General features: G+C 37.1%; 1 protein-coding gene across 1 annotated transcript; it reads left to right on the forward strand.

The window, feature by feature from the left end:
• The first annotated feature begins 44 nt into the window (after positions 1 to 44).
• Positions 45 to 13,105, forward strand: LOC139145773 (uncharacterized). Its single transcript, XM_070717077.1, has 3 exons — positions 45 to 3,082; positions 3,655 to 3,761; positions 4,166 to 13,105. The coding sequence occupies exons 1-3, from the start codon at positions 2,362 to 2,364 to the stop codon at positions 5,489 to 5,491; spliced, it is 2,154 nt and encodes a 717-aa protein (XP_070573178.1). The 5' UTR covers positions 45 to 2,361; the 3' UTR covers positions 5,492 to 13,105.
• Positions 13,106 to 25,734: the final 12,629 nt, after the last annotated feature.

Below are 25,734 nucleotides of genomic sequence, written 5' to 3' on the forward strand. Positions count from 1 at the left end.
TCGTATTTAGATAAGCTTGATATATTTAATGTGAGGGTACCCCCTCCATCGTCATCCATCCATTATCCAGTGCTCAGACAAGACATTATGATGGATTTTTTGTAGTTTGTGATGAAGTCAGTGTAGTGCAGTTTTTGTATATAATTAATAAATTGATTCATTTGAAATATAAAAACTGTACAATGACAACACATTCTAGCATTACCCTGACATAGCTTCATATACTGTCACAATTTCAGGGTATGACATCAGTACAGCATTTCACTCCTACAATCTGTATCAAGAACAGCCACCTCAGCCTATTCCCTCTCAGACAACAATCCTGCAAAAACCAACACTTCATCAGGAAAAAAGCTACACTTTTCGCTAGTTTACTACTAGCAGCAAAAATTATTGTTACAATTTTGGCCTGGTGGTGAAGATACATGGTTATTGATGGGCAAAGTATGTCTGATAGACTCTTGGATTAGGGAGCTTTCAGTTGTTATTGGGGGAGATCATCATGAAAATACGATCCTTTCCTTAACCCTTTTCCTGCCAGACAGTATCACTTCCCCATCAGCCAAGTCAGTAAAAAGCGGTATTCAGAGCCAAAACATGACATATTTTCACGCACTTGGCTTGGTCTGTTATAGCATCTTTAGTCCAAAAAAATCATGTTTACAGTATTTATGTTTTCAACAGCTTTCAAATGTAACAGTATTATGCTAAAATACACCATATAGAATATGTTGTGTTTCAGTAATTTTTAGCTCCTCAGTTTTATATACTGAGGAGCTATTAGAATTGAAAACTAGAAATGGCGGCGTCAACTTTTACTTCCTTCTGTCAAGACTTCCTTCTGTCAAGATTTGGCCAACTAGCCTCTATTTAACACAGCAGGGCTTGATGTGGTAGCTAGCTTGTTTACATCTTTAATCAGCTACATGCTCTCAGTTACACAACACACCAGGGCCACTCCATGAATGTCAGACAGAGAAACATAAACAAATCACCACACTTTGCAATGTCATGTATCTTTCATTTTTGTTTGTGATGAACAAGTGAGCGTGAACGTTCAGGTAGCTTTGGGAATTGACCGGCTAGACCAGCATGATATAAACTTACATGTTCAAAATACATTTGTAAATGTATTCGTGGAGTTCCTGATTGGACTCAATGGTGCACTGCAAGAACCTTTTCAACATAACGATTCTAATAAAATGTAAAAAAACAGTTTGTTACAAGGCATCCTTTTCACTGAAACACTTGCAAACATGATTATGATGTGTTCTATTACTTGTAGCTCATTTCATTTATACCATTTAGACAAATTTTTCACTATTATTTCTATTTTTAGCTTTAAGGTTGTAACAGCTCTCGTACTTTCTCTTTCATTCTGTTTTTGAGGTATACTGTGATGAGAGTGTTCCCTCACAGTATTTCATGATTCGATTCATCTGTAAGAACTAGGATTGCAATGATTAGACCGTTGTAAGCAACAGATAACTTATCATTGTGTCCAATTGTCAGGAATTCCCAAAATTGTTTAATATGTTGATTCACTGAGACTGGACAAGCGAAAATTTCAAAACCTTCCTGAACTTAAAAGCTCATTTGTTCATCACGAATAAAAAAGAAAGATACATGACATTGCAAAGTGTAGTGATTTGTTTATGTTTCTCTGTCTGGCGTACAGTGGAGTGGCCCTGGTGTGATGTGTAACTGAGAGGTGTAGCTGATTAAAGACATAAACAAGACCACATCAAGCCCAGCTGTTAATGTCGTAAAAATCGCTGATACACAATACCTTGGCTAATTAAGTTTTGCAGCTTGATCAGATTTCACTCTAACTGGCTGTCAACTTCAATGTGTTTTTGGTACATAGAGAAAACTATGGGAGAAAAGTTTTTCGACCAAATGTCACATGACCAGCCACTTCCTGTGTTAATTATATACATACCTAATTCTGGGCTTAATAATAGAGCTATACTTCTGATTTTTGATATATAGGGATAACTATGGGATACAATTTTTTTGACAAAATATCACGTGACCTTGATGACCTTTGACCCCAAATATACATATGGGCCGCGTCAAGCAAAAACACCCCTGATGTCAGGTCACATGATTTCGAGAAACAATGTTGCAAAAAATTAATATACAAAGTTGCCACTTGATTTTTCTATTGTTCGAAGATCCATCGAAAACATCGTATTTTGTTCACTGTAAACAACTGAGGTCGCTTTTACTTCATTCCGAAGTTATGGTTGGTGACATGTTACCGACGGGAACGTTCAGGTTGATGTAAATAACAGAAAAACAACCCAAATTTTAAATTATATTTAGCGTGAAATTACGACTAGAACCGTTTACGCGGGAATGCGGTTTCCCGCCATACTGAGATCGGCTGCTACAAATCATTGCCTCGCAAAGTCAAATCAGTGTTTCGACTACGTTCGCAAACTTGTGCTGTTTCCAAGTATGTCTGCGAGCATATCCGATAATTTGTCCGGATTGGACCAAGAATTGGTCAATTTATTGCTTGATCGGCAAAATGAAGTTCTAGGTCGAGAACAGACCGAATTCGAAGTAGTTCCAGAACGGGAACCAGTTGTCAGCGATCCAGCGGCGGTTCCCAGTCACTCGGAGTCCAGCCAACATGTTGGCGATGTTGATCCATGTGACGATGAAGAAGGCATTCGCCAGCTAACCCAGGGTGAGATCAATCAACGCTCAAGGGATTTCATAGTGTCAACATCGAGCCGTTCCCAGACAACAGCGAACGAGAGTGATGGTCCTGAAAATGCGGACATCATTGATCCCCTGGATGAAGCTACAGCTCGTTGCATAATGGAGGTTGGCTGTGGATGTAACCGCAAATGCTACCAACGGCTGGACTTCGATCGTGTTCATGGGTACCGTCTCGATCTCGCTGAATTTTCGCGGCAGGAAAAGGACATTCTCTTGCTTGCCAAGCTCCAGTCTATGGATATGTCTGGAGACACCGCTAGAGGGGAGAAGAGGTCGTGTCAACGCTTCCGTTACACGTTTGATGGCGAAGAAATTTGTGAAAAAGCTTTCAGATTTGTTCATTTCGTTGGTAAGTTTCTCTCGGATCAATGTCGTCATCATAATCTAGAATTTATTCATACGTAAAATGCAACCCCTTGAACCGCTTTACTTTATGCTTACGCTAATCGAATGACTTTCCAGTGCGATAACGAAAAACGTATGCTCAAGTTCAGGTGATTTTTTTATTCGGAGTGTCTATTGACAGGCGCCTGTCAATAGACAGAATCAGGCTATTGACAGGCGCCTGTCAATAGACAAAAGTTGGCTATTGACACGCGGGACTTTTTTCGCCATATTTCACCACATTTTAGCGGGTCGTGGAGGCCGGGAGTGTCGACAAATGCACAGGAGAGGGTTATCGATATGCATGTATTTTAACGACTTTAAATAAAGTATTTATATGATACTGCCGTTTGTATCAAAATTTAACTCTCATTTTTGCCGAGTATTACTTAGTCTTATACCGTGATGTACCAATAAGGGTGCCTTGTATTTGCATAAAAATGGTGGGACGTCAGCATGGGTAGGAGTAGACTATGTTGTGCTGAGAATTTTCAGGTAAGGTAAATCACCTTGTCTCATATTCCATTTTCTTTTCAGGTCCTCAGTCATTTAAAAACCTAAAGGCCCATTACAAGGATAAGGGAGTTGTTCCAAGAGTTCACGGATTAAAGGGGAAGAAGGCTCACAATGCTTATTCATTTGAGGTAAGTGATCTAAACAAATTATTTTGTGCTCTTTAAAACAGAGACTCCTTCGTGTTATGAATTAATTTTGTTCATTCATGTTACTGTAGCTATTTTAAAAATTATCAACGAGGGCCTGCAATCATTGCAGTAGAGTTTTATAATCATTAAAAAAAACTAAAATGAATGAAAATTATTTTTGCATGATTGATTGTGCATAATTCGACAGCGTTAACTTTAAAATTATTCAAAAGAAAATTTGGTTGTATGTAAAGTTCAATTTCCTTCAAATAAGTAAGCTAATAAATTTCAATAATTTTTACTATTTACATTTGTTTACAAAGTTTCATATTTTTTACAGATAAAGGTAACATTATTATTTTATTTATTTTAACATATTTAAAATTATATTTTTCAATTTTCAGGTTATTGCTGATGTCATAAAATTCCTGGAGCAATATGCACAAGAGAATGGTATTCCCATGCCAGCTGCACCTCGTGGTCGTGACGGTGTCCCACCAGTTTACCTGCCATCAAGTGTACGCAAAGAGGACATTTATAAGCAGTATGTTGACTCTTGTAAAGCTTGTAGTCCTAGTAAGCAGTGCGTTGGCTTGACAACATTCAAAAGTGTATGGAGCTCCTGTGCTCGGCATATCCAAAAGATGAATATTCGTACTGATGTTTGTTTTAAGTGTGAAAAGTTCAGACAAAAAATAATGTATGCTGTAAGTGAGGAAGAAAAGTTAACTCTGACTTCAGAATACAATGACCATGTTTGCTGTGCAAAAGCAAGGAGAGAATTTTACAATGAATGTGTCAGTAAGTCATCAGTAGAGGTCAGTGCTGCATCTGATGTTGAAATTGGTTCTGAGCCATGTTCTAATGATTTATTTGATGTCCATTATACTTTTGATTTTGCACAAAGTTTTCTTCTTCCTCATCAAACTAGACAAGTAAGTCCATTGTATTTTTTGTCACCTTTGAAAGTACACTGTTTTGGAGTGTGCAATGAAGCCCTTAAGTTTCAGATCAATTATTTATTTGATGAGACAGATTCAATTTCAGTTGATGGGAAAAAGAGTCATGGACCAAATAATGTGATCAGCATGTTAGACCACTTTTTCAGCCATTATAGTTTAGGTGAGATGGAATGTAAACTTCATGCAGACAACTGTGGGGGACAAAATAAGAATAAGAGCATAATTCATTATTTTTGTTATAGATGTGCTAAGGGTTTACACGAAGAAATAAGTTTACATTTTATGGAGCCTGGTCATACAAAATGCATTTGTGATGCTTGTTTTGGTAAGATGCGTCAGCTTTATCGTAGGTCAGATGTTGACTTACCTGACCAGCTAGGTGATCTTGTTAATGCCAGTGCTCGAGTCAACAAGGTACAAATGCATAGTAATTCTGCAACTTGTGAGGAAATTGTTCAGTGGTATTCATGGGATAGTTATTTATCTTCATTTATGCGCCCACTCAAAGGTATCAGAAAGTATCACCATTTTAGATTTGTAAAGGCAGATGCTGGGGCAGTGTATGTAAAGAAAAGTGTCAATGATGAGGAAGAAAGAATCAGTTTGCTCCTCCCTGGTAAATCATGGCCTCCACCTGATGATTGTCTCCCTCATAGATTACCAGCAGCAGGTTTGAGTGCAGCAAGAAAGAAAGATTTACATGATCACATACTTCCATTTGTAAGGCCACCATTCAAGGAAAGTTTCAAATCAAAGTTCTGTGTTTAACAACTTCCAGTTCTCAGTCATTTACAGTGATACTGGAAGAGAGTGAAGATATCACATCTATGTCAGATGATGTCCCCTGTGAGTAGAATGCATCTCCTTTATTTACTTGACCTCACACTGTAAAATGTCCCTTTTAACCAAATCTGTAATATTCTTGAATTGTTTCATAGCCTTGAAGGAAACTTTTCATATCAACTCCCATGAACTGCCCTCAAATATTTTAATTTCATCTCACACATGTCAGACCCTAACACTGGGTAAAATATGTTCATTTCATCTCACACATGTCAGACCCTCACTTGGGTTAAATTATCTTCATCTCACACATGTCAGAACCTCACCTGGCTAAAATATTTTCATTTCATCTCACACACGTCAGACCCTCACATGGGTTAAAATATCTTCATCTCACACGTCAGACCCTCACATGGGGTAAGATATCTTCATCTCACACATGTCAGACCCTCAAATGGGTAAAATATTTTCATTTCATCTCACACATGTCAGACCCTAACACTGGGTAAAATATGTTCATTTCATCTCACACATGTCAGACCCTCACTTGGGTTAAATTATCTTCATCTCACACATGTCAGCACCTCACCTGGCTAAAATATTTTCATTTCATCTCACACATGTCAGACCCTCACATGGGTTAAAATATCTTCATCTCACACATGTCAGAACCTCACACTGGGTAAAATATGTTCATTTCATATCACACATGTCAGACCCTCACATGGGTTAAAATATCTTCATCTCACACATGTCTGACCCTAACACTGGGTAAAACATTTTCATTTCATCTCACATGTCAGACCTTCACATTTGTTAAAATATCTTCATCTCACACATTTCAGAACCTCACCTGGCTAAAATATTTTCATTTCATCTCACACATGTCAGACCCTCACATGGGTTAAAATATCTTCATCTCACACATGTCAGAACCTCACACTGGGTAAAATATGTTCATTTCATCTCACACATGTCAGACCCTCACATGGGTTAAAATATCTTCATCTCACACATTTCAGAACCTCACCTGGCTAAAATATTTTCATTTCATCTCACACACGTCAGACCCTCACATGGGTTAAAATATCTTCATCTCACACGTCAGACCCTCACATGGGGTAAGATATCTTCATCTCACACATGTCAGACCCTCAAATGGGTAAAATATTTTCATTTCATCTCACACATGTCAGACCCTAACACTGGGTAAAATATGTTCATTTCATCTCACACATGTCAGACCCTCACTTGGGTTAAATTATCTTCATCTCACACATGTCAGCACCTCACCTGGCTAAAATATTTTCATTTCATCTCACACATGTCAGACCCTCACATGGGTTAAAATATCTTCATCTCACACATGTCAGAACCTCACACTGGGTAAAATATGTTCATTTCATATCACACATGTCAGACCCTCACATGGGTTAAAATATCTTCATCTCACACATGTCTGACCCTAACACTGGGTAAAACATTTTCATTTCATCTCACATGTCAGACCTTCACATTTGTTAAAATATCTTCATCTCACACATTTCAGAACCTCACCTGGCTAAAATATTTTCATTTCATCTCACACACGTCAGACCCTCACATGGGTTAAAATATCTTCATCTCACACGTCAGACCCTCACATGGGGTAAGATATCTTCATCTCACACATGTCAGACCCTCAAATGGATAAAATATGTTCATTTCATATCACACATGTCAGACCCTAACACTGGCTAAAATATTTTCATTTCAGCTCACACATGTCAGACCCTAACACTGGGTAAAATATTTTCATTTCAGCTCACACATGTCAGACCCTAACACTGGGTAAAATATTTTCATTTCAGCTCACACATGTCAGACCCTCACATGGGTTAAAATATCTTCATCTCACACATGTCAGACCCTCACATGGGTTAAAATATCTTCATCTCACACATGTCAGACCCTCACATGGGGTAAGATATCTTCATCTCACACATGTCAGACCCTCAAATGGGTAAAATATTTTCATTTCATCTCACACATGTCAGACCCTAACACTGGGTAAAATATGTTCATTTCATCTCACACATGTCAGACCCTCACTTGGGTTAAATTATCTTCATCTCACACATGTCAGCACCTCACCTGGCTAAAATATTTTCATTTCATCTCACACATGTCAGACCCTCACATGGGTTAAAATATCTTCATCTCACACATGTCAGAACCTCACACTGGGTAAAATATGTTCATTTCATATCACACATGTCAGACCCTCACATGGGTTAAAATATCTTCATCTCACACATGTCTGACCCTAACACTGGGTAAAACATTTTCATTTCATCTCACATGTCAGACCTTCACATTTGTTAAAATATCTTCATCTCACACATGTCAGACCCTCACCTGGGTAAAATATTTTCATTTCATCTCACACATGTCATACCCTCTCATCATGGAGTAAAATATCTTCAATCATATCACACATGTCAGACCCTCACACTGGGTAAAATATTTTTATTTCTTATCACACATGATCTCACACATGGCACACCCTCAGACTGGCTAAAATCTTCATTTCATCTCACACATGCCAGACCATCACACTTGATAAAGTACCACCATTTTATCTCACACATGGCAGCCCCTCACACTTGGTCAAGTATCTTCATTTTATCTCACACATGGCAGCCCCGACACTGAGAAAGATATCTTCATTCATCTGACATTGCTGACCCTGATTTTATTTCATCCCAAACATGTCAGTCCCTCACACTGGGTAAAATATCGTTATTTAATCTCTAGCTCTTTGTAGGATATCTTCAATCTATCTAATTCAACAGTCCTATCACATAAGGTAGAATATTTTCGATCAGTTATTTATACTTGAGCAATTCCTGAGTACATTATTTTAATCTTGTTGATCTGCACATGTTACACATACCATTTATTTGCTGAGCAGAAAAGTGTATCTTGACACCAGCTTAAGGAATGTTCAATAATGAATGTGCATCTTTTGTCAAGAAATTTAAGAAAGAACTATAGTTTTTGAGGTCATGTTTGAGGTCATGATCTTATTGTCGTTACCACTTTGTAAAGGTATAGGGATACATGTCCATGAATTGTGTTAAAGGACAGCAATAAAATTACAGATTTATTTTATAGAAAGTATTTGTTTGTGAAGATCTTTATTCTTGTTGAAGTGATTGTGTTGCTAAGTATGATATTTGTGTGGCAAGTGTATGCTGTAAGTGTTTTGCCTCTTCAATTTCATTGGCTAACCCCACCCACCCCCTTTTGAAAATGTAGTGATCCGTATTGCCTTAGTATATATTTCATACACGCCAAAAAGTTTAAAACGTTTAGAAAGCTTTCATTAATTATTTAATATTGCTTAGATGTGTTTTAATATAAAATATGAAATCATATTGGTTATGAAGGTCAAAGGTCATCTACAAGTAATTATGATGGGAGCATGTAAACATCTAAGAACAATATCAAAATGTTCAAACTTATAAAAATTGGTCACATTGAATTAAAATTGTGTATGACTGTATGAATCTATTACATTGACACATCCAAAAATTGGAAAAAATGTGAGTCCCTTAGTATTCAGTCCCATCATCCAACACTAAAACTGATACCAGCACCCCTATCAAATAATGGTACAATCCAATACAAAATTATCTTGTATACAACAATTTACATCATTTTCTTTTAGTTTCACTGGTTACTTTTTATTCTTATTTTCATTGAGTTATTGTTTTTCATCCATGTGATTTTGTGTTATTTTGCGCCAATGAGCTGTCCCATCTATACCCTGAGTGGGTCAAAGGTCAAACAAAACAGACCTCTAATCCATACTTATAGGATGAATTGAGCAAATCTGTTTTAGGAGTACAAACTACTAATGGTCCAGAACCAAAATTTAGTAAAAACTCAAAATCTGAAAATTTTGACATCGGGGGTGTTTTTGCTTGACGCGGCCCATATATGTCCATAACTCAGTAACCACAAGGGCTACACCCTTCATATTTTGTATGATGGGAAACCTTAGGACGCCACAACCTGTACCTCATTAATTATTTACATATCTAATTTTGGGCAAGCCAATAGAGCTGGAGGTCTGATTTTTGGTATATAGGGATAACTATGGGATACAATTTTTTTGACAAAATGTCACGTGACCTCAATTACCTTTGACCTCAAATATAGATATTTCTTCATAACTCAGTAATCACAAGGGCTACACCCTTCATATTTGGTATGATGGGACACCTAATGATGACGCATCCTGTACCTCATTAATTATGCATGTATCTAATTTTGGGCCAGTCAATAGAGCTGGAAGTCTGATTTTCGGTATATATGGATAACTATGAGATACAATTTTTTTTGACAAAATATTATGTGACCTGGCTGACCTTTGAACCCAAATATACATATATGGCCATAACTCAATAACCACAAGTGCTACACCCTTCACATTTGGTATGATGGCAGACCGTATGGTGCCATATCCTGTACCTTATTAATTATGCACATATCTAATTCTGGGCAAGCCAATAAAGCTAGAGGTCTGATTTTTGGTATATAGGGATAACTATGGGATACAATTTTTTTTGACAAAATGTCACATGACTTCGATGACCTTTGAGCTCGATTTCACAAATACTACTGTAGCCTTTCATCTTTTTTGTATATTTATTTCTCTATTGCGCCTGTGCAGACAGAAACATTTTGCAGAATTACTTAATCGTCTCAGAGTTGGCCAATATACACAAGAAGATATAAACCTGCTTCAGCAAAAGGCTGATGAATTTTCTGGTCAAGCAGATCAATGTGAAAATGCAATTCACTTGTATACTACAAATTTTAATGTTGAAAAACACAATCAGCAATTTTCACTAGAGTGCTGACAGAGAAATTACAGTGGCTCTCCTGCATTCCAATGCAGTAAATGGCACCTACTCACTTTACCAGACGCCTAATAATAAATCGCCACATACTCCATCAGGATAGATTGGTGTTAATGTATGCAACTTATTTTTATATTAATGCGCCAAATCATGCCGTATATACAATTAAATGTATCTAACACAAATCTTGTGTATCCCGTATCCCAACCCCATGCCTCCAAGTCAATTACTGCTTACCAACAACCAACTACTTCAACTGGCCTTACACTTCAGGAGCTTCAGTGTCCTTGACGCTATTTTTACCATCTTGACCTGGTGGTGAAATATGAACTTGGCAGGAAAAGGGTTTATACCGCAGTCTAAAATATGACTTTCCCTCACAAATTTGACACTTGAAATTGATGTAATATCTATTCAGTGATAAACCCACTATCCACCAGACAAATTTCAAAATTTGGAGGAAGAGATTAAGTTTTTTTAATTTAATTTAATTTTCAACATTTCACAGTCACAGCATAAGGACGAATATGTCCAACGTTCTCACACTGCATTTCTGCATTGCCGTTACGGAAAGCTCCATCAGCTGCTGCTGATGGCAGACACAAATCATCAATACCCCAGAAAAGTGCTTTCACAGGAAACAGTGGTCAATACCCCAATATCAGGTAAAATGCCAAAGACCTATTGATCGATTGATTGATTTAAATACTGTAATCAGTGGAAATAGCTAGACAATTCAGTGTTTCAATGTGCGTTGTTGACTAAACCCACAGCCAGCAGGAACAGTCAGAGATAACAGTGAAATTCAAAGAATGTAGGCCTACTCATCAATTTCACTTAAAAGTGATTACAACTTAAATGGATTTGCCTAACTTCATAACAACTTGTTATGACCCACAGCCAGCACAACTGTTATGCTGCACTCAGTAAGGGACTGGTCAGTTTCTTCAGCCAGGGGAGGGGGCGCGATGGATTATTTTTTGCCATTGTCAAAAAGTGGTCAGCCCCCTTTTCCAACTTTCAAAAAAACGGGTGATCCACTGTGCGGTAAAGGTAAAACAAAACATTATGTGTGTGTGTGCGCGCAATGTGCAATCAGTGATGATTGCTTAGCACATGAAACAGCCTGTAGAGTGACAACTACAAGTTCAGAAGATCCTTTCAAAACCCGCTTCTACAACCACCTACACTGGTTCACCGACGAAAAGTGGAAAAACAGTACAGAACTTTCCAAGTACATATGGAATCTGAAGAAAAAAAATATGCAACACTCAACCAGCTGGTCTGTTTTGTGCCATACTGCTGCTTACTCTAATGCAACAAAGAGATGTAACCTTTGCCTAAAAGAGAAACTGTTCATCATCAATGCTGAGAAGCCTAACCTGCTGAACAAGCGATCATAGCTCATCTCAAAGTGTTGCCATGAGAACAGCTATACCTCCCGTCTAACTATCGTGCCCCTCCTCTAGGAATGGAACCATCCAGCACACTATGTAAGAACACACTGTACCACGCGTGGAACAACAGAAGCAAAGGAACGGAAACATTCGAAGATAAGTTGAACCATTTGTCTGATGATCGCTACAGAGAACATAGGTAGCATGAAACGGCTGGCACATGCACAAGCTCTCAGCAAGAGCAAAAATCCTTTTTTGACGCTCCATGCCAGAATTTCAATATACTGCTATGATTTTATAGCAATAAATCACACCCAGCGATGGTATACCATCTCTGATATATTTAAGCTATGCGCCAGAAAATTGTCACTGAATGATGTAATTTGTGGCTGGTATGCTGCTTTGCAATACAAACCAATGATACGCAAACATTCAGATATCTCTGATGTATATGTCTTGTATGCATCCAAAGGGTACAGCAAAAACTATATGTCTGGTATATTAAAGGTACATGCCTGAAGGGCATGCCTGAAAATCCAACTTAATAATGAAATTCGTGGCTGGTATGATGTATTTTAGGCAAGTATAACCCCAAAGTATAATTCAAAAACACACTGAACCCCCATTGAGCATTTAAAATATGGTGCCCCATCCCCAAAGTCAAAAACAGGGTGAAATTGACCAGTCCGTAAGGATAATTAAAAAATGTGCACAGCAAACGCAACTTCCTCGTTGGGGTGGGGAGGGGGGGAAGAATTGGTTTTCTATTTTGATTACGGTGCATAAAAATCGCACTACATGTTTTTATATCGCCACATCATGTTCCTCAGGATGAACTCAGTCACGTTTGTACAAATTGTATATGTATGTTCATATTTGTAATTTTGGGGTAATTTTCCCAATTTTAGGTAATTTTCCCAATTTTAGTCATAAATGTTTTTATCCAAAAACTACTGATCTGACAGCTTTGCTATTTTGTACACAGGTTCATAAGGTTAATCAAAATGTGATGATTCAAATTCTGATGAAACCTACAATTTTGTATTTTTGGGGCAATTTTTCTCATTTTTGGTCAAAAATTTTTTTCTCAATAATTACATGTCTGATTGCTTTGATATTTGGTAGACAGGTTCCTAGAGATTATCTTTATATGATATATTGAAATTACGTTGAATACTGCAATTTTGTATTTTGGGGGCAATTTTTGCCATTTTTGGTCAATTTTTTTCTTCAAAAACTGCTTATCTGGTAGCTTTGATATTTTGTGTACAGGTTCCTAGGGTTTATGTTAATATGATATATTGAAATTGGGATGAAATCTGCTATTTTGTATTTTTCGGGCAATTTCTTATTCTTAGTCAAAAAATTTGTTTTTCAAAAACTGCTTGTCTGATAGCTTTAATTTAGTAGACATGTTCCTACAGATGATTTTAATTAAATATTTTCAACTTATGATAAAATCTTTAATTACTATATGTATTTTTGCAGCTATTTTTGCCATTTTTGTCAGGTCAACCTTAAGTAGGCAACCAAAAATTTCCTCCTTCATCAACACGCGTCACAAAATGTTTTTCTCCACATAACACAAAATAGCTCAATCAGCAGCTAGGTCACTTATTTTAAGTTTTTAGAGAAATATCTTAAATTTTTTGTTTTGGTTAAGTTTTTTCCTAATTGTTGGCAGGAAAAAATCACAGAAATAGTCTGCTGTATTGATTTTAAATTGGTTTGTAAATCCTTACAAATGTTCTCAGACGTATATTGCCATGTCAGAATGAGATGAACAATTGCAATATGTTTTTTATTTTTCTTTGTTGTTGGTGGTAAAAAATATCTTCTCAACAACCACTCCCAATGCTGGCTTGAAATTCAGCATGAAGGGTCGATTTAAGTGGTAGTACTATAACTCATTCAGATTGTGTTGATATGAACAAAATTAATAAATATTGAGAAGAGATTTTCTTTATTTTTTGCGATTTTATACCTACAGGAACTTAGAGTACATGATGTGGTGATTTAATAAAGTATTTGATAAGGTAAACTGTATTTGGAGGTGAAATGCAGTAAAACAATCATTCGAAAGCAAAGCTGAAGGTGATCTTAGCAGGTTTGATCTGTAACAAGTATACTCCATGATTTTTCAATGTTTAAGAGTATCAAGGTTTTAAATGGTTCAAACACTTCCTCACATCTGGTTATTAGTTATTAGTTATTAGTACCCTTAGATTGGGTTCCATCCGTCCGTCTGTCCGTCCATGATCCATGCATCTGTGTGTCCCCAGCTGTAACTCAAAGATGCAAAACCCAATTTTATTCAAACTTGGTACAATTTCTAAACAATCAGCTAAATTTTTGTCTGAAAACAAGATATGCAGCTGATTTTTTAAATAATATCTAAAAATCTGGCTGATCGTTCAAGTAAGAGTAGTATTAGTTTTTGGACTTCAAAATTTCAAAATAATTTCAGATTCTATTTTATAGAATTTCACTGAAATGTTGATTCAGTATACATGGTAGTCTGAGAGAACTATGAACAATATTTTTCCAATATAAAATTAACAATATATGTGTATTTATGGATGTTAAACAATTGATATACATGTACTTGATTAGATTAGGGTGATTACAAGTGGATGTGTGTGCAAGAAAGTTGATTTTGAAATTTCACTGAAATATTCATTCACTGTACAGTGTACTTGGTAGTTTCTGAGGAAACTATGAACAATTGTTTTACAATACTAAACTAACTAAATCTGTGCCTTCATTGGTGTTTGACATTTTGTACTAATGTACTTGTTTCAAAGGGGGTGTTTGATAGTTCAGATGTGGACAATAATTATGATATTGGAATTTCCCCAAAAGTGTTATTTCACTTTTCATGGTAGTCTACAGGTAACAAAACTTGCAGTAGCCATAATATGTAAGTAATAGGAATTGTTAATTACCCTCAGTGAGCTCGATTTTCCTAGAATATTTTTGAACTCTGAAACTGCTTTTTTTGACGGATGGATGGATACTAATGAAAATTAAGTGAGCCCCCTCTGTGCTGTTTGAAAAATACATGACGCCACCCACCCCTCCCCCTCCCCCGCCTGGATTTTGCTGGCCCATCCTGGCCATAATAACTGAGAGCTTCCTAATTACCGCCATTGTATAGGTATGCTGATACAGAATGATTGCACCTCCAAACTTTGGTTTAGAAAAGGGGCGAGGGGAGTTGAGGCCAAACGCAATCAGTTGTGTTTACCATCTCATACTTTAATTATCCATGGCCCTTAAAAAGGCACATAAGGGACCGTTCAGTTTTTACGGCCGGGGGGGGGGGGGGGGGCAAAATCCAGGGGGTGGGGTCATTGTAACTTTGGAATCTGCGAAGGGGAGGTCATCGCTTTTGCACTGGTAGGAAAGGGGGGTCACCACATTTTCAAAAACATAATACCTACAATAAAGTTCACTTAATGCCATGGCCATGATCGACCCTCTTTACCAGCGGGCAGCCTTTGGCGGCCCACTACAATAAATATACTTTATGTATTACCCATGACCCTCTTAACGGGCAGGCGCCTTTGGCGGCCCACTCCAATTAGGTTTACTTTATGCAATGGCCATGATCGACCCTCTTTACCGGCAGGCTGCCTGCGGCGGCCCACTACAATAAATTGACTTTATTGTAATACCCCATGACCATCTTAACGGCCCTGTCCAGTAAAGTTTACTTTATGCAATGGCCATGATCGACCCTCTTTACCAGCGGGGTACCTTTGGTGGCCCACTAGAATAAAGTTGACTTTACGTAATGGCCCATGACCCTCTTAACCAGAGGGCTGCCTTTGGCGAACGACTCCAACAAAGTTTACTTTATACAATGTCCATGGACATAAGTTGTCTATGGAAATGAAGTTAAAAATTGGCTTACAGTCGTCCTAATTAACAGACGTTAGCATGGATGTGGCTGAGAAGTTTGTGCACTGGCACCTTTGCTACACGAATAAAGTGCGCCGCGTACCGGAGTTCAAATCCAAACCGTGCGGGTAAATTTGACATATGGGTTTTTGGTTATTTTTCAGCCGGGGGGGGGGGGGGGGGGGGGGGGGTTCATTTTTTTCCACGAAAAATGCGGGGGGGTCTATATTTTCTTGAACAGCGGTGACAAGATTTTGCCGGCCTCACCCCCCCCACCCCCCCCACCCCGCCCCGGCCGTAAAAACTGAACAGTCCCTATGCTGCAATTTTTGGCATTATTTTCATTATTTTATTTCTAGATTATAATTAGTTCATAGAAATGTTCTTACTCAAAGATGTTTACTTAAGTATAAATATCCACAGAGTGGGACAGCATGGGGAGGTTTCATTAGGACAAATAATAAACGGGTGCTGCACCTAAATATGGCCGCTTCCATACAACTACTTGATAAACAGCGTAAGGGATGGACCATTAGACCTTGGGAAGGGGGTGGTCACAATGAAATTGTGAAAATTGTTTTTTTACTATTGTAAATTTTTAAATTTTTAAATTTTTTTTTCCAATTAGTTCGTCACTGTCTGAAGATAAAGAGGGCAAAGATGTGGTGCAAAGGACCAAAAGCGGCCAAGCAAGCGGTCACAGGGGGGTGTCCCCCCTCCTGCTGTTGGAGCTTTTGAAAAATAGAGATTAAAATGGTGTTATTTGGTGGCACTTGGGGAGTATTTTTGCGGGGGGAGGTCAGGAGGGGGGTGTCCCACCTCCTGCCATTGGAGCTTTTGAAAAATAGAGATTAAAATGGTGTTATTTGGTGGCACTTTGGGAGCATTTTTTTCAGATTACACATCTTCCTCTGAAACATGGTCTTCTTGCTCCTCAGTAGCTTCCTATAGTTTTGAAAATTGACTATTTTGGTTTCCTGGCTTCCCTTTCTATTGCGTGGTGAAATGCCTATATTCACCCCACCAAACATGGATATCTCACGATTTACGATTGATTTTGACAAGCTGAGAAGCTGTTTGCAAAATATAGTGAAATTTGCATATTTGTGTTTTTAGAGTTGCCCTTTTTTGATCAAAGCATCTATTTCTCTGTAGCAGCATGTCCAAATTGATTGGATGTGTATAGATGTGGTGAAATTTCAATATTTAGGGCAATTTATGCCATTCATGGTCAAAAAATCTGTATTCTCTGGAAGGGCTTGTCCAATTTCTTGGAAATTTGCTACATAAGTCCCTTAAGATTTGTTTAAATCATGCTCTTTTTTGTGGTGGAAAAATTCTTCAGATAATTGTCGTTCAGCATTTGCTACACACAAACGATTATTCATGCAGATTTAGTCAGTATTTGCTATCGAGAAACTTTCAAAGTTCAACCTTTTTGTGTGTTTTTGCGTTGGGATTTGTTGGATAGATGGCATTCTACGTAGCGTATTGTTGAATGTTAAAAAATGTGTTGCTGTTGTTTTTTGAGGCTGTTTTTTGAGAAACAAGAATTGAAAATGCCTTTTTAAAAGCAAAATAATACATAATGATTTGATATGTTGTTTTATCATTATTGACATGTTTCTACTTGTTCACCCATTCTTGCATTCATCATTGCAATAAAATGCTGTGAAAAAAATGAACCTGATGTGGCCTGCATCTGTTTACCTTGATCTTAACAGGCAAATACAACTTTCTGTCTTGACAACCATACCATAGTTTCAATGTTTTACGTGGTGTACCTGCTTGGTTTGTACGCAGGAAACAAGTAGAAAGCAGGCTCTATAATTTTATAATTTTCAAGTGATCAGAATACCGAAGTCCTGAAAAGATAAGATAATCACAACTTCAAGTATAAGGGATACAGTCACTCTAAATGTATAAATTAAAATTAAAAATGTGCCTGGAGGATGTACTAAAAAATACAGGAAGTTTCTTCCTGTCGGTAAAATCTAAAAAAAAATCAAGATTTTAAAGATTTTTGCAGATTTTTTTTTTTATGCATTTGTCTTCTTATTTATTTTTTTTATTTTGCAAACTAGTTTGAAGATTTTTTTCCCCTAACTTTCTGCTCTGAATTTTTTTTTTTTCTGTTTTTGACACCCCCCTCCCAAGATCTAATGGTCCGTCCCTAAATGGTGCATGTACACATTTGAATCCTTACAAATACAACATGGCGCAACGCACTGAAAGGACGGGAAAGGGATTCACTCCACTTTGACAAAAAATTCTCCGTTTTACACATTATATGGCAAGATTTTTGCAAATGGCGGGAAATTTAAAGCGAACAAAACTCTATTCAATTTCTTGCCTGTTTGCAATTGCAATGAATATCTGAGGAAATCGGAGGGACCTTGAGGGTGGACAAATTTCTCAGAGTTGCAGCTCCTGGTGGCTGGCAATACCAACAGAACACAGTTTTCGTGCCCATGCTGTCATTTATCTTAGAGAGACAAACAGCAATCAAATCGCAACTTGGGTCTGTTCAGCACTTGAGGGTGGACAAATTTCTCAGAGTTGCAGCTCGTGGGCCTTTAAATGAAAACAGTCCGTAGTTCAAAGTGCCTTTTCTCTATTATATTTGGTCGTGTAGTCATGCATATGGCGACTTTGTATGATCGTTTCAGTTTTGCGGCACCCCTCTGTTCATTAGATATTGCATTTAATCCCCTTTTTAATTCCAATATAATGTTTGCCATGGCAACTTCTTAATTTGAAACCCAATCGAGAACGTATTGAGATTACATAGTTCTTTGAATGTTGTGTTTACTCGACATTGCACTCGTCAGCGTGCGGTAGTTAATGTAAGTAATGGAACTGAATTGGAGGTTTGGTCACGCCTATTTTCGTTTCACTCAGGTGATGACATTGCCATGGAGAAAGCACAGTGGCTGGCAATATCAACAGAACAGGTTTCATGCCCATGTTGTCATTTATCTTTCATTTATCATATCACAGGGAGGTCTCTTGCTGTGAACAGACCCAAGTTGCGCTTTGATTGCTGTTTGTCTCTCTAGCATTCTTACAGTAACCGCGAACGTTGGTGGACCAGACCCAGACGATCAAGATTTAACACGTTCCACACGTACACCCAGTCTAATCTGCTTCGTTCAGGTACGTGCTCCCCGCTCACCTCCATGTTATGTGTGATACGGTTTTAGCATATGTTTAAAATTTGATTATTTTTACATTTATCCACAAGTACTATGTTCCTGTAACTACCTTTATTTTGTGAAGAAATCGCCTGTTAATGTAAATTTATTTAAATCAATTGAGCACAACCTCGGATTTGTGAACTCATGCAACAGATCACGATTGTATTTATTGTGATGTAGCCGGTATAACACTATGCATGAATTCTCGCCAAGATGGTTCCATGTGGTACACGTAAATTGCCTTTTAAGAATATTGTATAATTTACAAAATTATGTGATAAATTGGTATAAACACATTTTTATCATCTTTGACACAAACTACATGTCTATAAACATATTACAGCCATTTCCTGTACTTGCTATGAAAGAATTTACTGTACATGTCCTGTATTTACACGATTTCGGTGTGATTATAACCAAATAATTGTGAAATCTGTGCAGTTCCCTTTTCACTCTGGGGCCAAACGTCAGATTTCGTCAGAAAACTAATTACGCGAAAGTATGAAAGCTACACAGAGGTAGTTTGGAACTTAATTTCGCAGTGATTTTAACGAGAGTCTATCGGGTTCTATTAAACTACTGCCACTATCGCTGTAATGAAAATATAGTGAATCTGAAAGAACGGCGATTATGGAAGACTATTTGGTAGCTGCATTCGATTTTAGATTTACTAAACTGGCCTCTTTGGGCTCGGCAATATGAGACGTTTATTTATTGCTGTATTCTTGGGAAATTGAAATTGACCTATCGTAAATGATATGTCTACAATAAAATATGTCAAGTTCGAATTTTAATCTATAGTACCAGCACCAACGTGAGTCCAATTGAAAATATTACACAAAATATTTACATCAAAATTATTTATATCAAAATATCTCTCTGAATGGGAATTTACTCATTTTATTGATCTAAGTGATTATTTGAATTTATTAAGAGTTATTAGACCCATGTGTAATTCAGATATGGGTTGTGACAACACTCAGCCCTCTCAGAGCGCTGGTGATTCATTATTAACAGTGAGTGTAGCTACTGTAAGTCCTTCCTTATCCCTTTCCCCATAAAGTCTTCATGGACTTAAATCCTGCGAAACTGAACTCATAATAAGTATTGTAAACAGGTCATTTCAAACAGGTAGGATAAAGGGATCAACATACTCAATTTTGTAGGCTTTATACAATCGTATTTCACACCATACAATCGTATTTCACATTTCAACATTGGCTGTGATTCAATCATGTAATGCTCTTAACAATTCGTAGTAAACAAAAAGATTTAATACAAAGATCGTACACTTACACAAGTTGTAGTATCATGTCGTGGGGACATCATGGTATCATCACACCAAACAAAGAGCACAATGCCACAGACATGTTGTTCATCATGATGTTATTTTAGCATACATTTTTGGACCCAGCAGGAGTATCATCTCGACAAATTTGCAGAGTGTGACAAATTTAAAATATTCATATTGTTGACTGTTTTCCTTTTGATGAAATATTCTTTTCTTGACCCGAACCATTTCATTGATGTTTCAAACCTGCATGAAACATTCAAACATCGTTCTTTGTTTGCCTAATTCCTGGTACATATTGACAGTAATGACTAATCTATTCTCGTTGTCACCGTTTACTAGCGCTGCTTGATTAAGTATTGCAATTTTCTGACCAAATACCAACGTGGTACCATCATTGTGTGATCGGGGATGTGTTCTATTTACCTTTTGTAATATCTTTCCTTCATCTCAGCTCGACTTTTCCCGTTTTTCATTTGCGGAATGGCCGTCTGTTATCACAATAAATTTCGTATACATTTCGAACCTGTCTCCTTTCATTCACTTGACAAAACATTAATCTACCAGTGCTGGGATAATAAAAAGCTAAGTTGTTGTGTATAGCCCTCCTACGAATCTGATTATTACGGTCTCAATCGACGCATCAATATGCTCTTCGAATGCACAAGTGACTATTTAATAAACTTACTATTTTCCGTGTAGAATATAAAACGGGACACACCGTACCCGTGCTTATCGATTTTTGTGAGTTGTTTGTTTAGGAATATATCATATAGGGTTCCTATTTAGTTTTACCGTGACAAAGTTACATTCTGAAGACGATACAGTCTTTGTCTTTTACTTGAGATGTTGAACAAAACGAGCCCAGACCGCGTTCAAACTCGACCTGATTTTGAACAAATGTCAAAAATCGATGTCTGCCATGTTCACTCAGTTTGCTTAGTACAAATATATTTCAACTTGTAGCTAAGATTCTCACCTAACGATGATTTATAGATGACTTAATATTCGGTAAATGCCTGCCATTGACTGTAAATTGGAGATTTTAGGAACAAAGCCACGAAACATGGTTCATTTAAAAATACATCAATGATATGTTACACAACAGACATCTTGACTGGAAAGTAAAATTTATCGATCATAATTTTTGTAAAACCAAGTGCTTATCGTATTTGTCGGATGGAGAGTGGCATGCAATATTTCTAGCAGAATTATTTTTGTACTGATAAGTATATAGCTTGTTGACAAATCACTGCGATACAAGGTACTCGCTGTTTGCTGCAACTTTATATACTTTGCTTGTTGAATATTACAATTCAGTTTGGGTGACTTTCTGAACTTTAAGACTGTGTCAAATTGCATATTACAAATGAACTAGAATTGCAATAACGAGTGTTTTACGGCGCAAATAAAACTACGCCGGGACTAAAAAGGACAAGCTACAGGAGCACTTACAGAGAGACTAGATATTAAAAACTGTACAACGAATATGCTTTCGACATGAAACTTGCCGGAGGCTTTGTTTGCAATACGTGTGCAATATGAAACGTTTAATATTTGAGGAAGTGGTCAGAAAGCTTTCTGTCCATTTGAACGTGAGCGAGTAATTTCTCCACTATGAGACATTATTACGAGAAGCAATGGAGTCGTTACCATATCTGACACAGTAAAGTATTAAGTAGGGGAGTAAAGCGCTGTTCGACAAACCCTACAGCTATTCTCCTTGGCTCGTATCCAATAGGCACATTAATCAAGTTTTTAATCTCTTTACTTCTACTTTGAATGAGAACGCTTGCACGCTACCATTTGAAAAATAGAAATGATCTCATTTTTTGTATTTAAATTGTGTTTCTTTCCAAATGATCAAAATTTAGCGCTAACTACACCAAGATAGGGAATTGTATCTCGTCTGTTCCACAATGTTGACTTTGTGTGTACAACGACCTTACAGTACATAGCCATAACCTTTTCTAATAATAATAATAATAATAATAATAATAATAATAATAATAATAATTTATTTATAAAGCGTCTATATCCACTGTGATAAAAAGTGATCAAAAACGCTATAAAATTACACTACTATTTTGAAAATGTAAAATATGCAAGTAAAATGAGACAAAGTGACAACTAAAAATATACCAGTTATAGAAATTTAAAATTCAACAAAAACAACACTTTGCACAACAACTCAACAGGTAACCTTAAATCACCAAAAAAAGTACATAAAAATATTAACTAAAGGCTAATTTAAAAAGGCGCGTTTTAAGGTTTGATTTGAAAGAGGGAAGAGTAGGGGAGCATAGGATCTCAAGTGAAAGATTGTTCCAAAGAACGGGGGCCGCAACACTGAAAGCACGATCCCCATATTTCTTAGTACGTGACCTATTTTGGCAGAGTTTAAACTGATCAGCAGATCTCAAATTACGATTCAGAATATATAAAGAAATCATGTCACACAAGTATTTGGAGCAATGGAATTTTCATTTGTAAGTGACTATTAAAATCTTAAAAATTATGCGTTGAGAAACAGGTAACCAATATAAACTGCTTAAGCACAGGAGTGATAAGTGAAGTGGGTTTACAACGAGTGACAATTTTGGCAGCAATATTCTGAATACTTTGAACACTATTAATTAAGTATTTGGGAAGCCCTAATAAAAGAGAGTTACATGAATCAATACGTGATGTAACAAATGCATGAATTAATTGCTCTGTGGCAGATTTAGAAAGATACTTCCGGATAAGCGCAATGCGACGTAAATGGAAAATGGCTGAACGGCAGATCTGACCAACATGAGGCTTAATTGTGAGGCTAGAGTCGAGAGTAGCTCCCAGGCTCCTGGCCTGAAAGTGAACAGGAATCAAAGTATCACCAACCCTAACTTCTCTGATCCCCTTGTCAGGCTGATTACCGGTAACGGCAGAAATTATGAACTTGGTACAATGCAGGACAAAGAGCTCATCATTTAAGCAGAGAAAATTTTCCGACATCCAGGACCTACTCTCTGAGATACAGATTACTAGCTACCCTTGCAGCCTTATCAATGTTGAAAGACATGTAAAGGGAGGAATCATCAGCATAAAAACTAAAATTTCACTTAATTTTTGATCAGAGAAATATCCATTCATGTAATGTTAACGTTAGTCTTGACCATTTATCCCACTTGAATGACCGATTTTAAAAGTTGGAAAGTCAAAGGAAAGATGTCATGAAAAAGTATGTTAATACTGAGTTTTAGACTTTGTTCAAAACTATTATTTGTGAATGTTTGAGTGGAGTGAACGCAATAATTTGTATTTTGCTTTCATGTGAAACGCCCGCGTGAGTGAAGTGGACGCGATGAGTCGGATGAACGCTATACAGGGGAGTTTCACCCAGAATCCGGTAGAAACTAACTCACTATACTGCGCAGATCAAAGGTAACGCATTTAATCGCTGTGAAAACCTGGCCTGGGCTACCAAATTCCGAATAGGTTTGTACGAAATAGGAGACACACAAGAGAAACTAATTAAAAATTCACCGACTTAGATCAAGTCTAGCTAAGTTTATTTGTGTGTTGTCGTCGTATACTGTTTGCGCATGTTCGTCAACGTAATCCCAACTTAGAGAAATGCTTGATCCTAGGCGCTGAATTTCCGACGTTCGAGACGTCTGTTTTCTTCATTGTGGGCTGACAGTGACGAGACAAAGACACACAAGTTGATATAATACAGTAACAGCAATAACCCCCGCTGCAGTTGGGAATACACTCGCACAATTCGCTCCCGTATAGCACTCGCCTACCACTCGTGCTCTATGTCTTGAATTGTACCAAAATCTAGTGTATACCCGCCTGCGATGGGGTAATTATACTGAGCAAATGGTAAACTAAACATTGTCTGCTAAATTGAAAAACAACAGTAGAAAGGTTTACGCATTCTGAGGAGCAGAATCAGTCACAAAAGGAGCAAAGGTGTAGAAAATATTAGCGAACGTTATCCAGAGGATTAATTATAAGCTATAATTTGAAATAGCTGTATATTTTCTTTGTGCTTAAAATGATTTCTATTCGAACAATAGATTTGCAACAAATCTTGCATCGAGCATTCCACTAATGCATAAAATCAATGTGACTAAAATCATTGTATACCCCAAGAGATATCGCATTGTTAACGGTGTAATAAGTTCTTAAAGAACAAAAGCATCCGACCAGTCCACTTATGAAAAATGAACTTCACTGTTATCATGCTGTTCAATTACTGTTCTCCATCGCTAATGGATGATTTGTCTCCACATCATTCAAAAATCTTGCTGGATTGAACCTTAGTCCGTCCTTGGGCGATTTTAACTACTTAAGGAAGGGAGCTACATGCTTTGCGTTTTAAAGTATTTAATAGTACTTCATTCTTCCAAATGAGGTACAGCATTAAGCAAAGCTGTAATAAATAAATGACATCTCTTTGATTTGACCTCATGTTCGAAAGTATTAACTATGTATATAGGATATTTTCAGTCTTGCATCAGATTTATTTGTAAATCATAAATCGTACTTGTATAAATCGTAGTTATATTAGGCATATTTTATCTTCGAAGAATGATCTTGTAGCTGGCAGGTCACAACAGAACCCTGGTCCACCTAAACTTTGCTGTTCCAAGTCAGTCACAAACGGCGATATTATTGCGGTTCAAGAAAAATTGGACGCTATTCTTGCGGACATAAAAAAATGAATTCCAAAGTTGCCCCTACTTAAGTCAGACTATATAACGTGGAAGAAGACCTCCGTGATTTAAGGAGCAAGTACAAGAGGATTCAGCGAGAATAATAGAACTTGAACAAGAGAAAGTTAAAGTTGAAATGTTGAAGCTAAATTAGAGGCTTATGGACGAGTCAGTGTTACAGGAAGATGATTTCATCATCAACGAATTCAGGGAAGAAAAAGAGATTAAATAGAAAACCGATGTAAAGGAAATGATTCGTTGTTTTTTCTATTGTTCAAAATAAAGAGAATGAAATATGGGAAGAATCAGAGGGAAGGTAAATCATGTCATTCGAAACCAGTTGGGTCTTGACAGTGACGTATAGTTCAGAGCGTACACAGAATTACAAATTCACCTCTGGTTCGTGAGTGCAGGCTGATAATTGCAAGTTTTAGGAATTAAAAAGACAAAGAGCAAGTCTTGTGTAAAACCATCATGATAAAGAGTTTAGAAGTTTCAATGAGCGAAAATTTTACAGAAGTGTGAGCAAGATTATAGAAGTTATATAAATATCGTCGCTCTCTCCTTGCCACCAATAAATATTGAAAGGTCCGCGTCAGGCGTCAGATTATCTTGCCAGGAAATTTGCTTATTAGATTACAATTTCAATGGAAATATGAAAAAGGCCATGACATCTTCATAATCCTCTTAAAGACTAGAACAAAGTTGATCCCTGGGATTGAGTCCCAAACCTTTTACGGCACGTTTACAATATGATAAACTTGTAGTAAGAGTCTCTAAAACTGTAAGCGTATTTACAGTTTGGATGAAGAGACTGGTCACATTTC

Source organism: Ptychodera flava, chromosome 12 (assembly GCF_041260155.1).
Source record: "Ptychodera flava strain L36383 chromosome 12, AS_Pfla_20210202, whole genome shotgun sequence".
NCBI lineage: Eukaryota > Metazoa > Hemichordata > Enteropneusta > Ptychoderidae > Ptychodera > Ptychodera flava.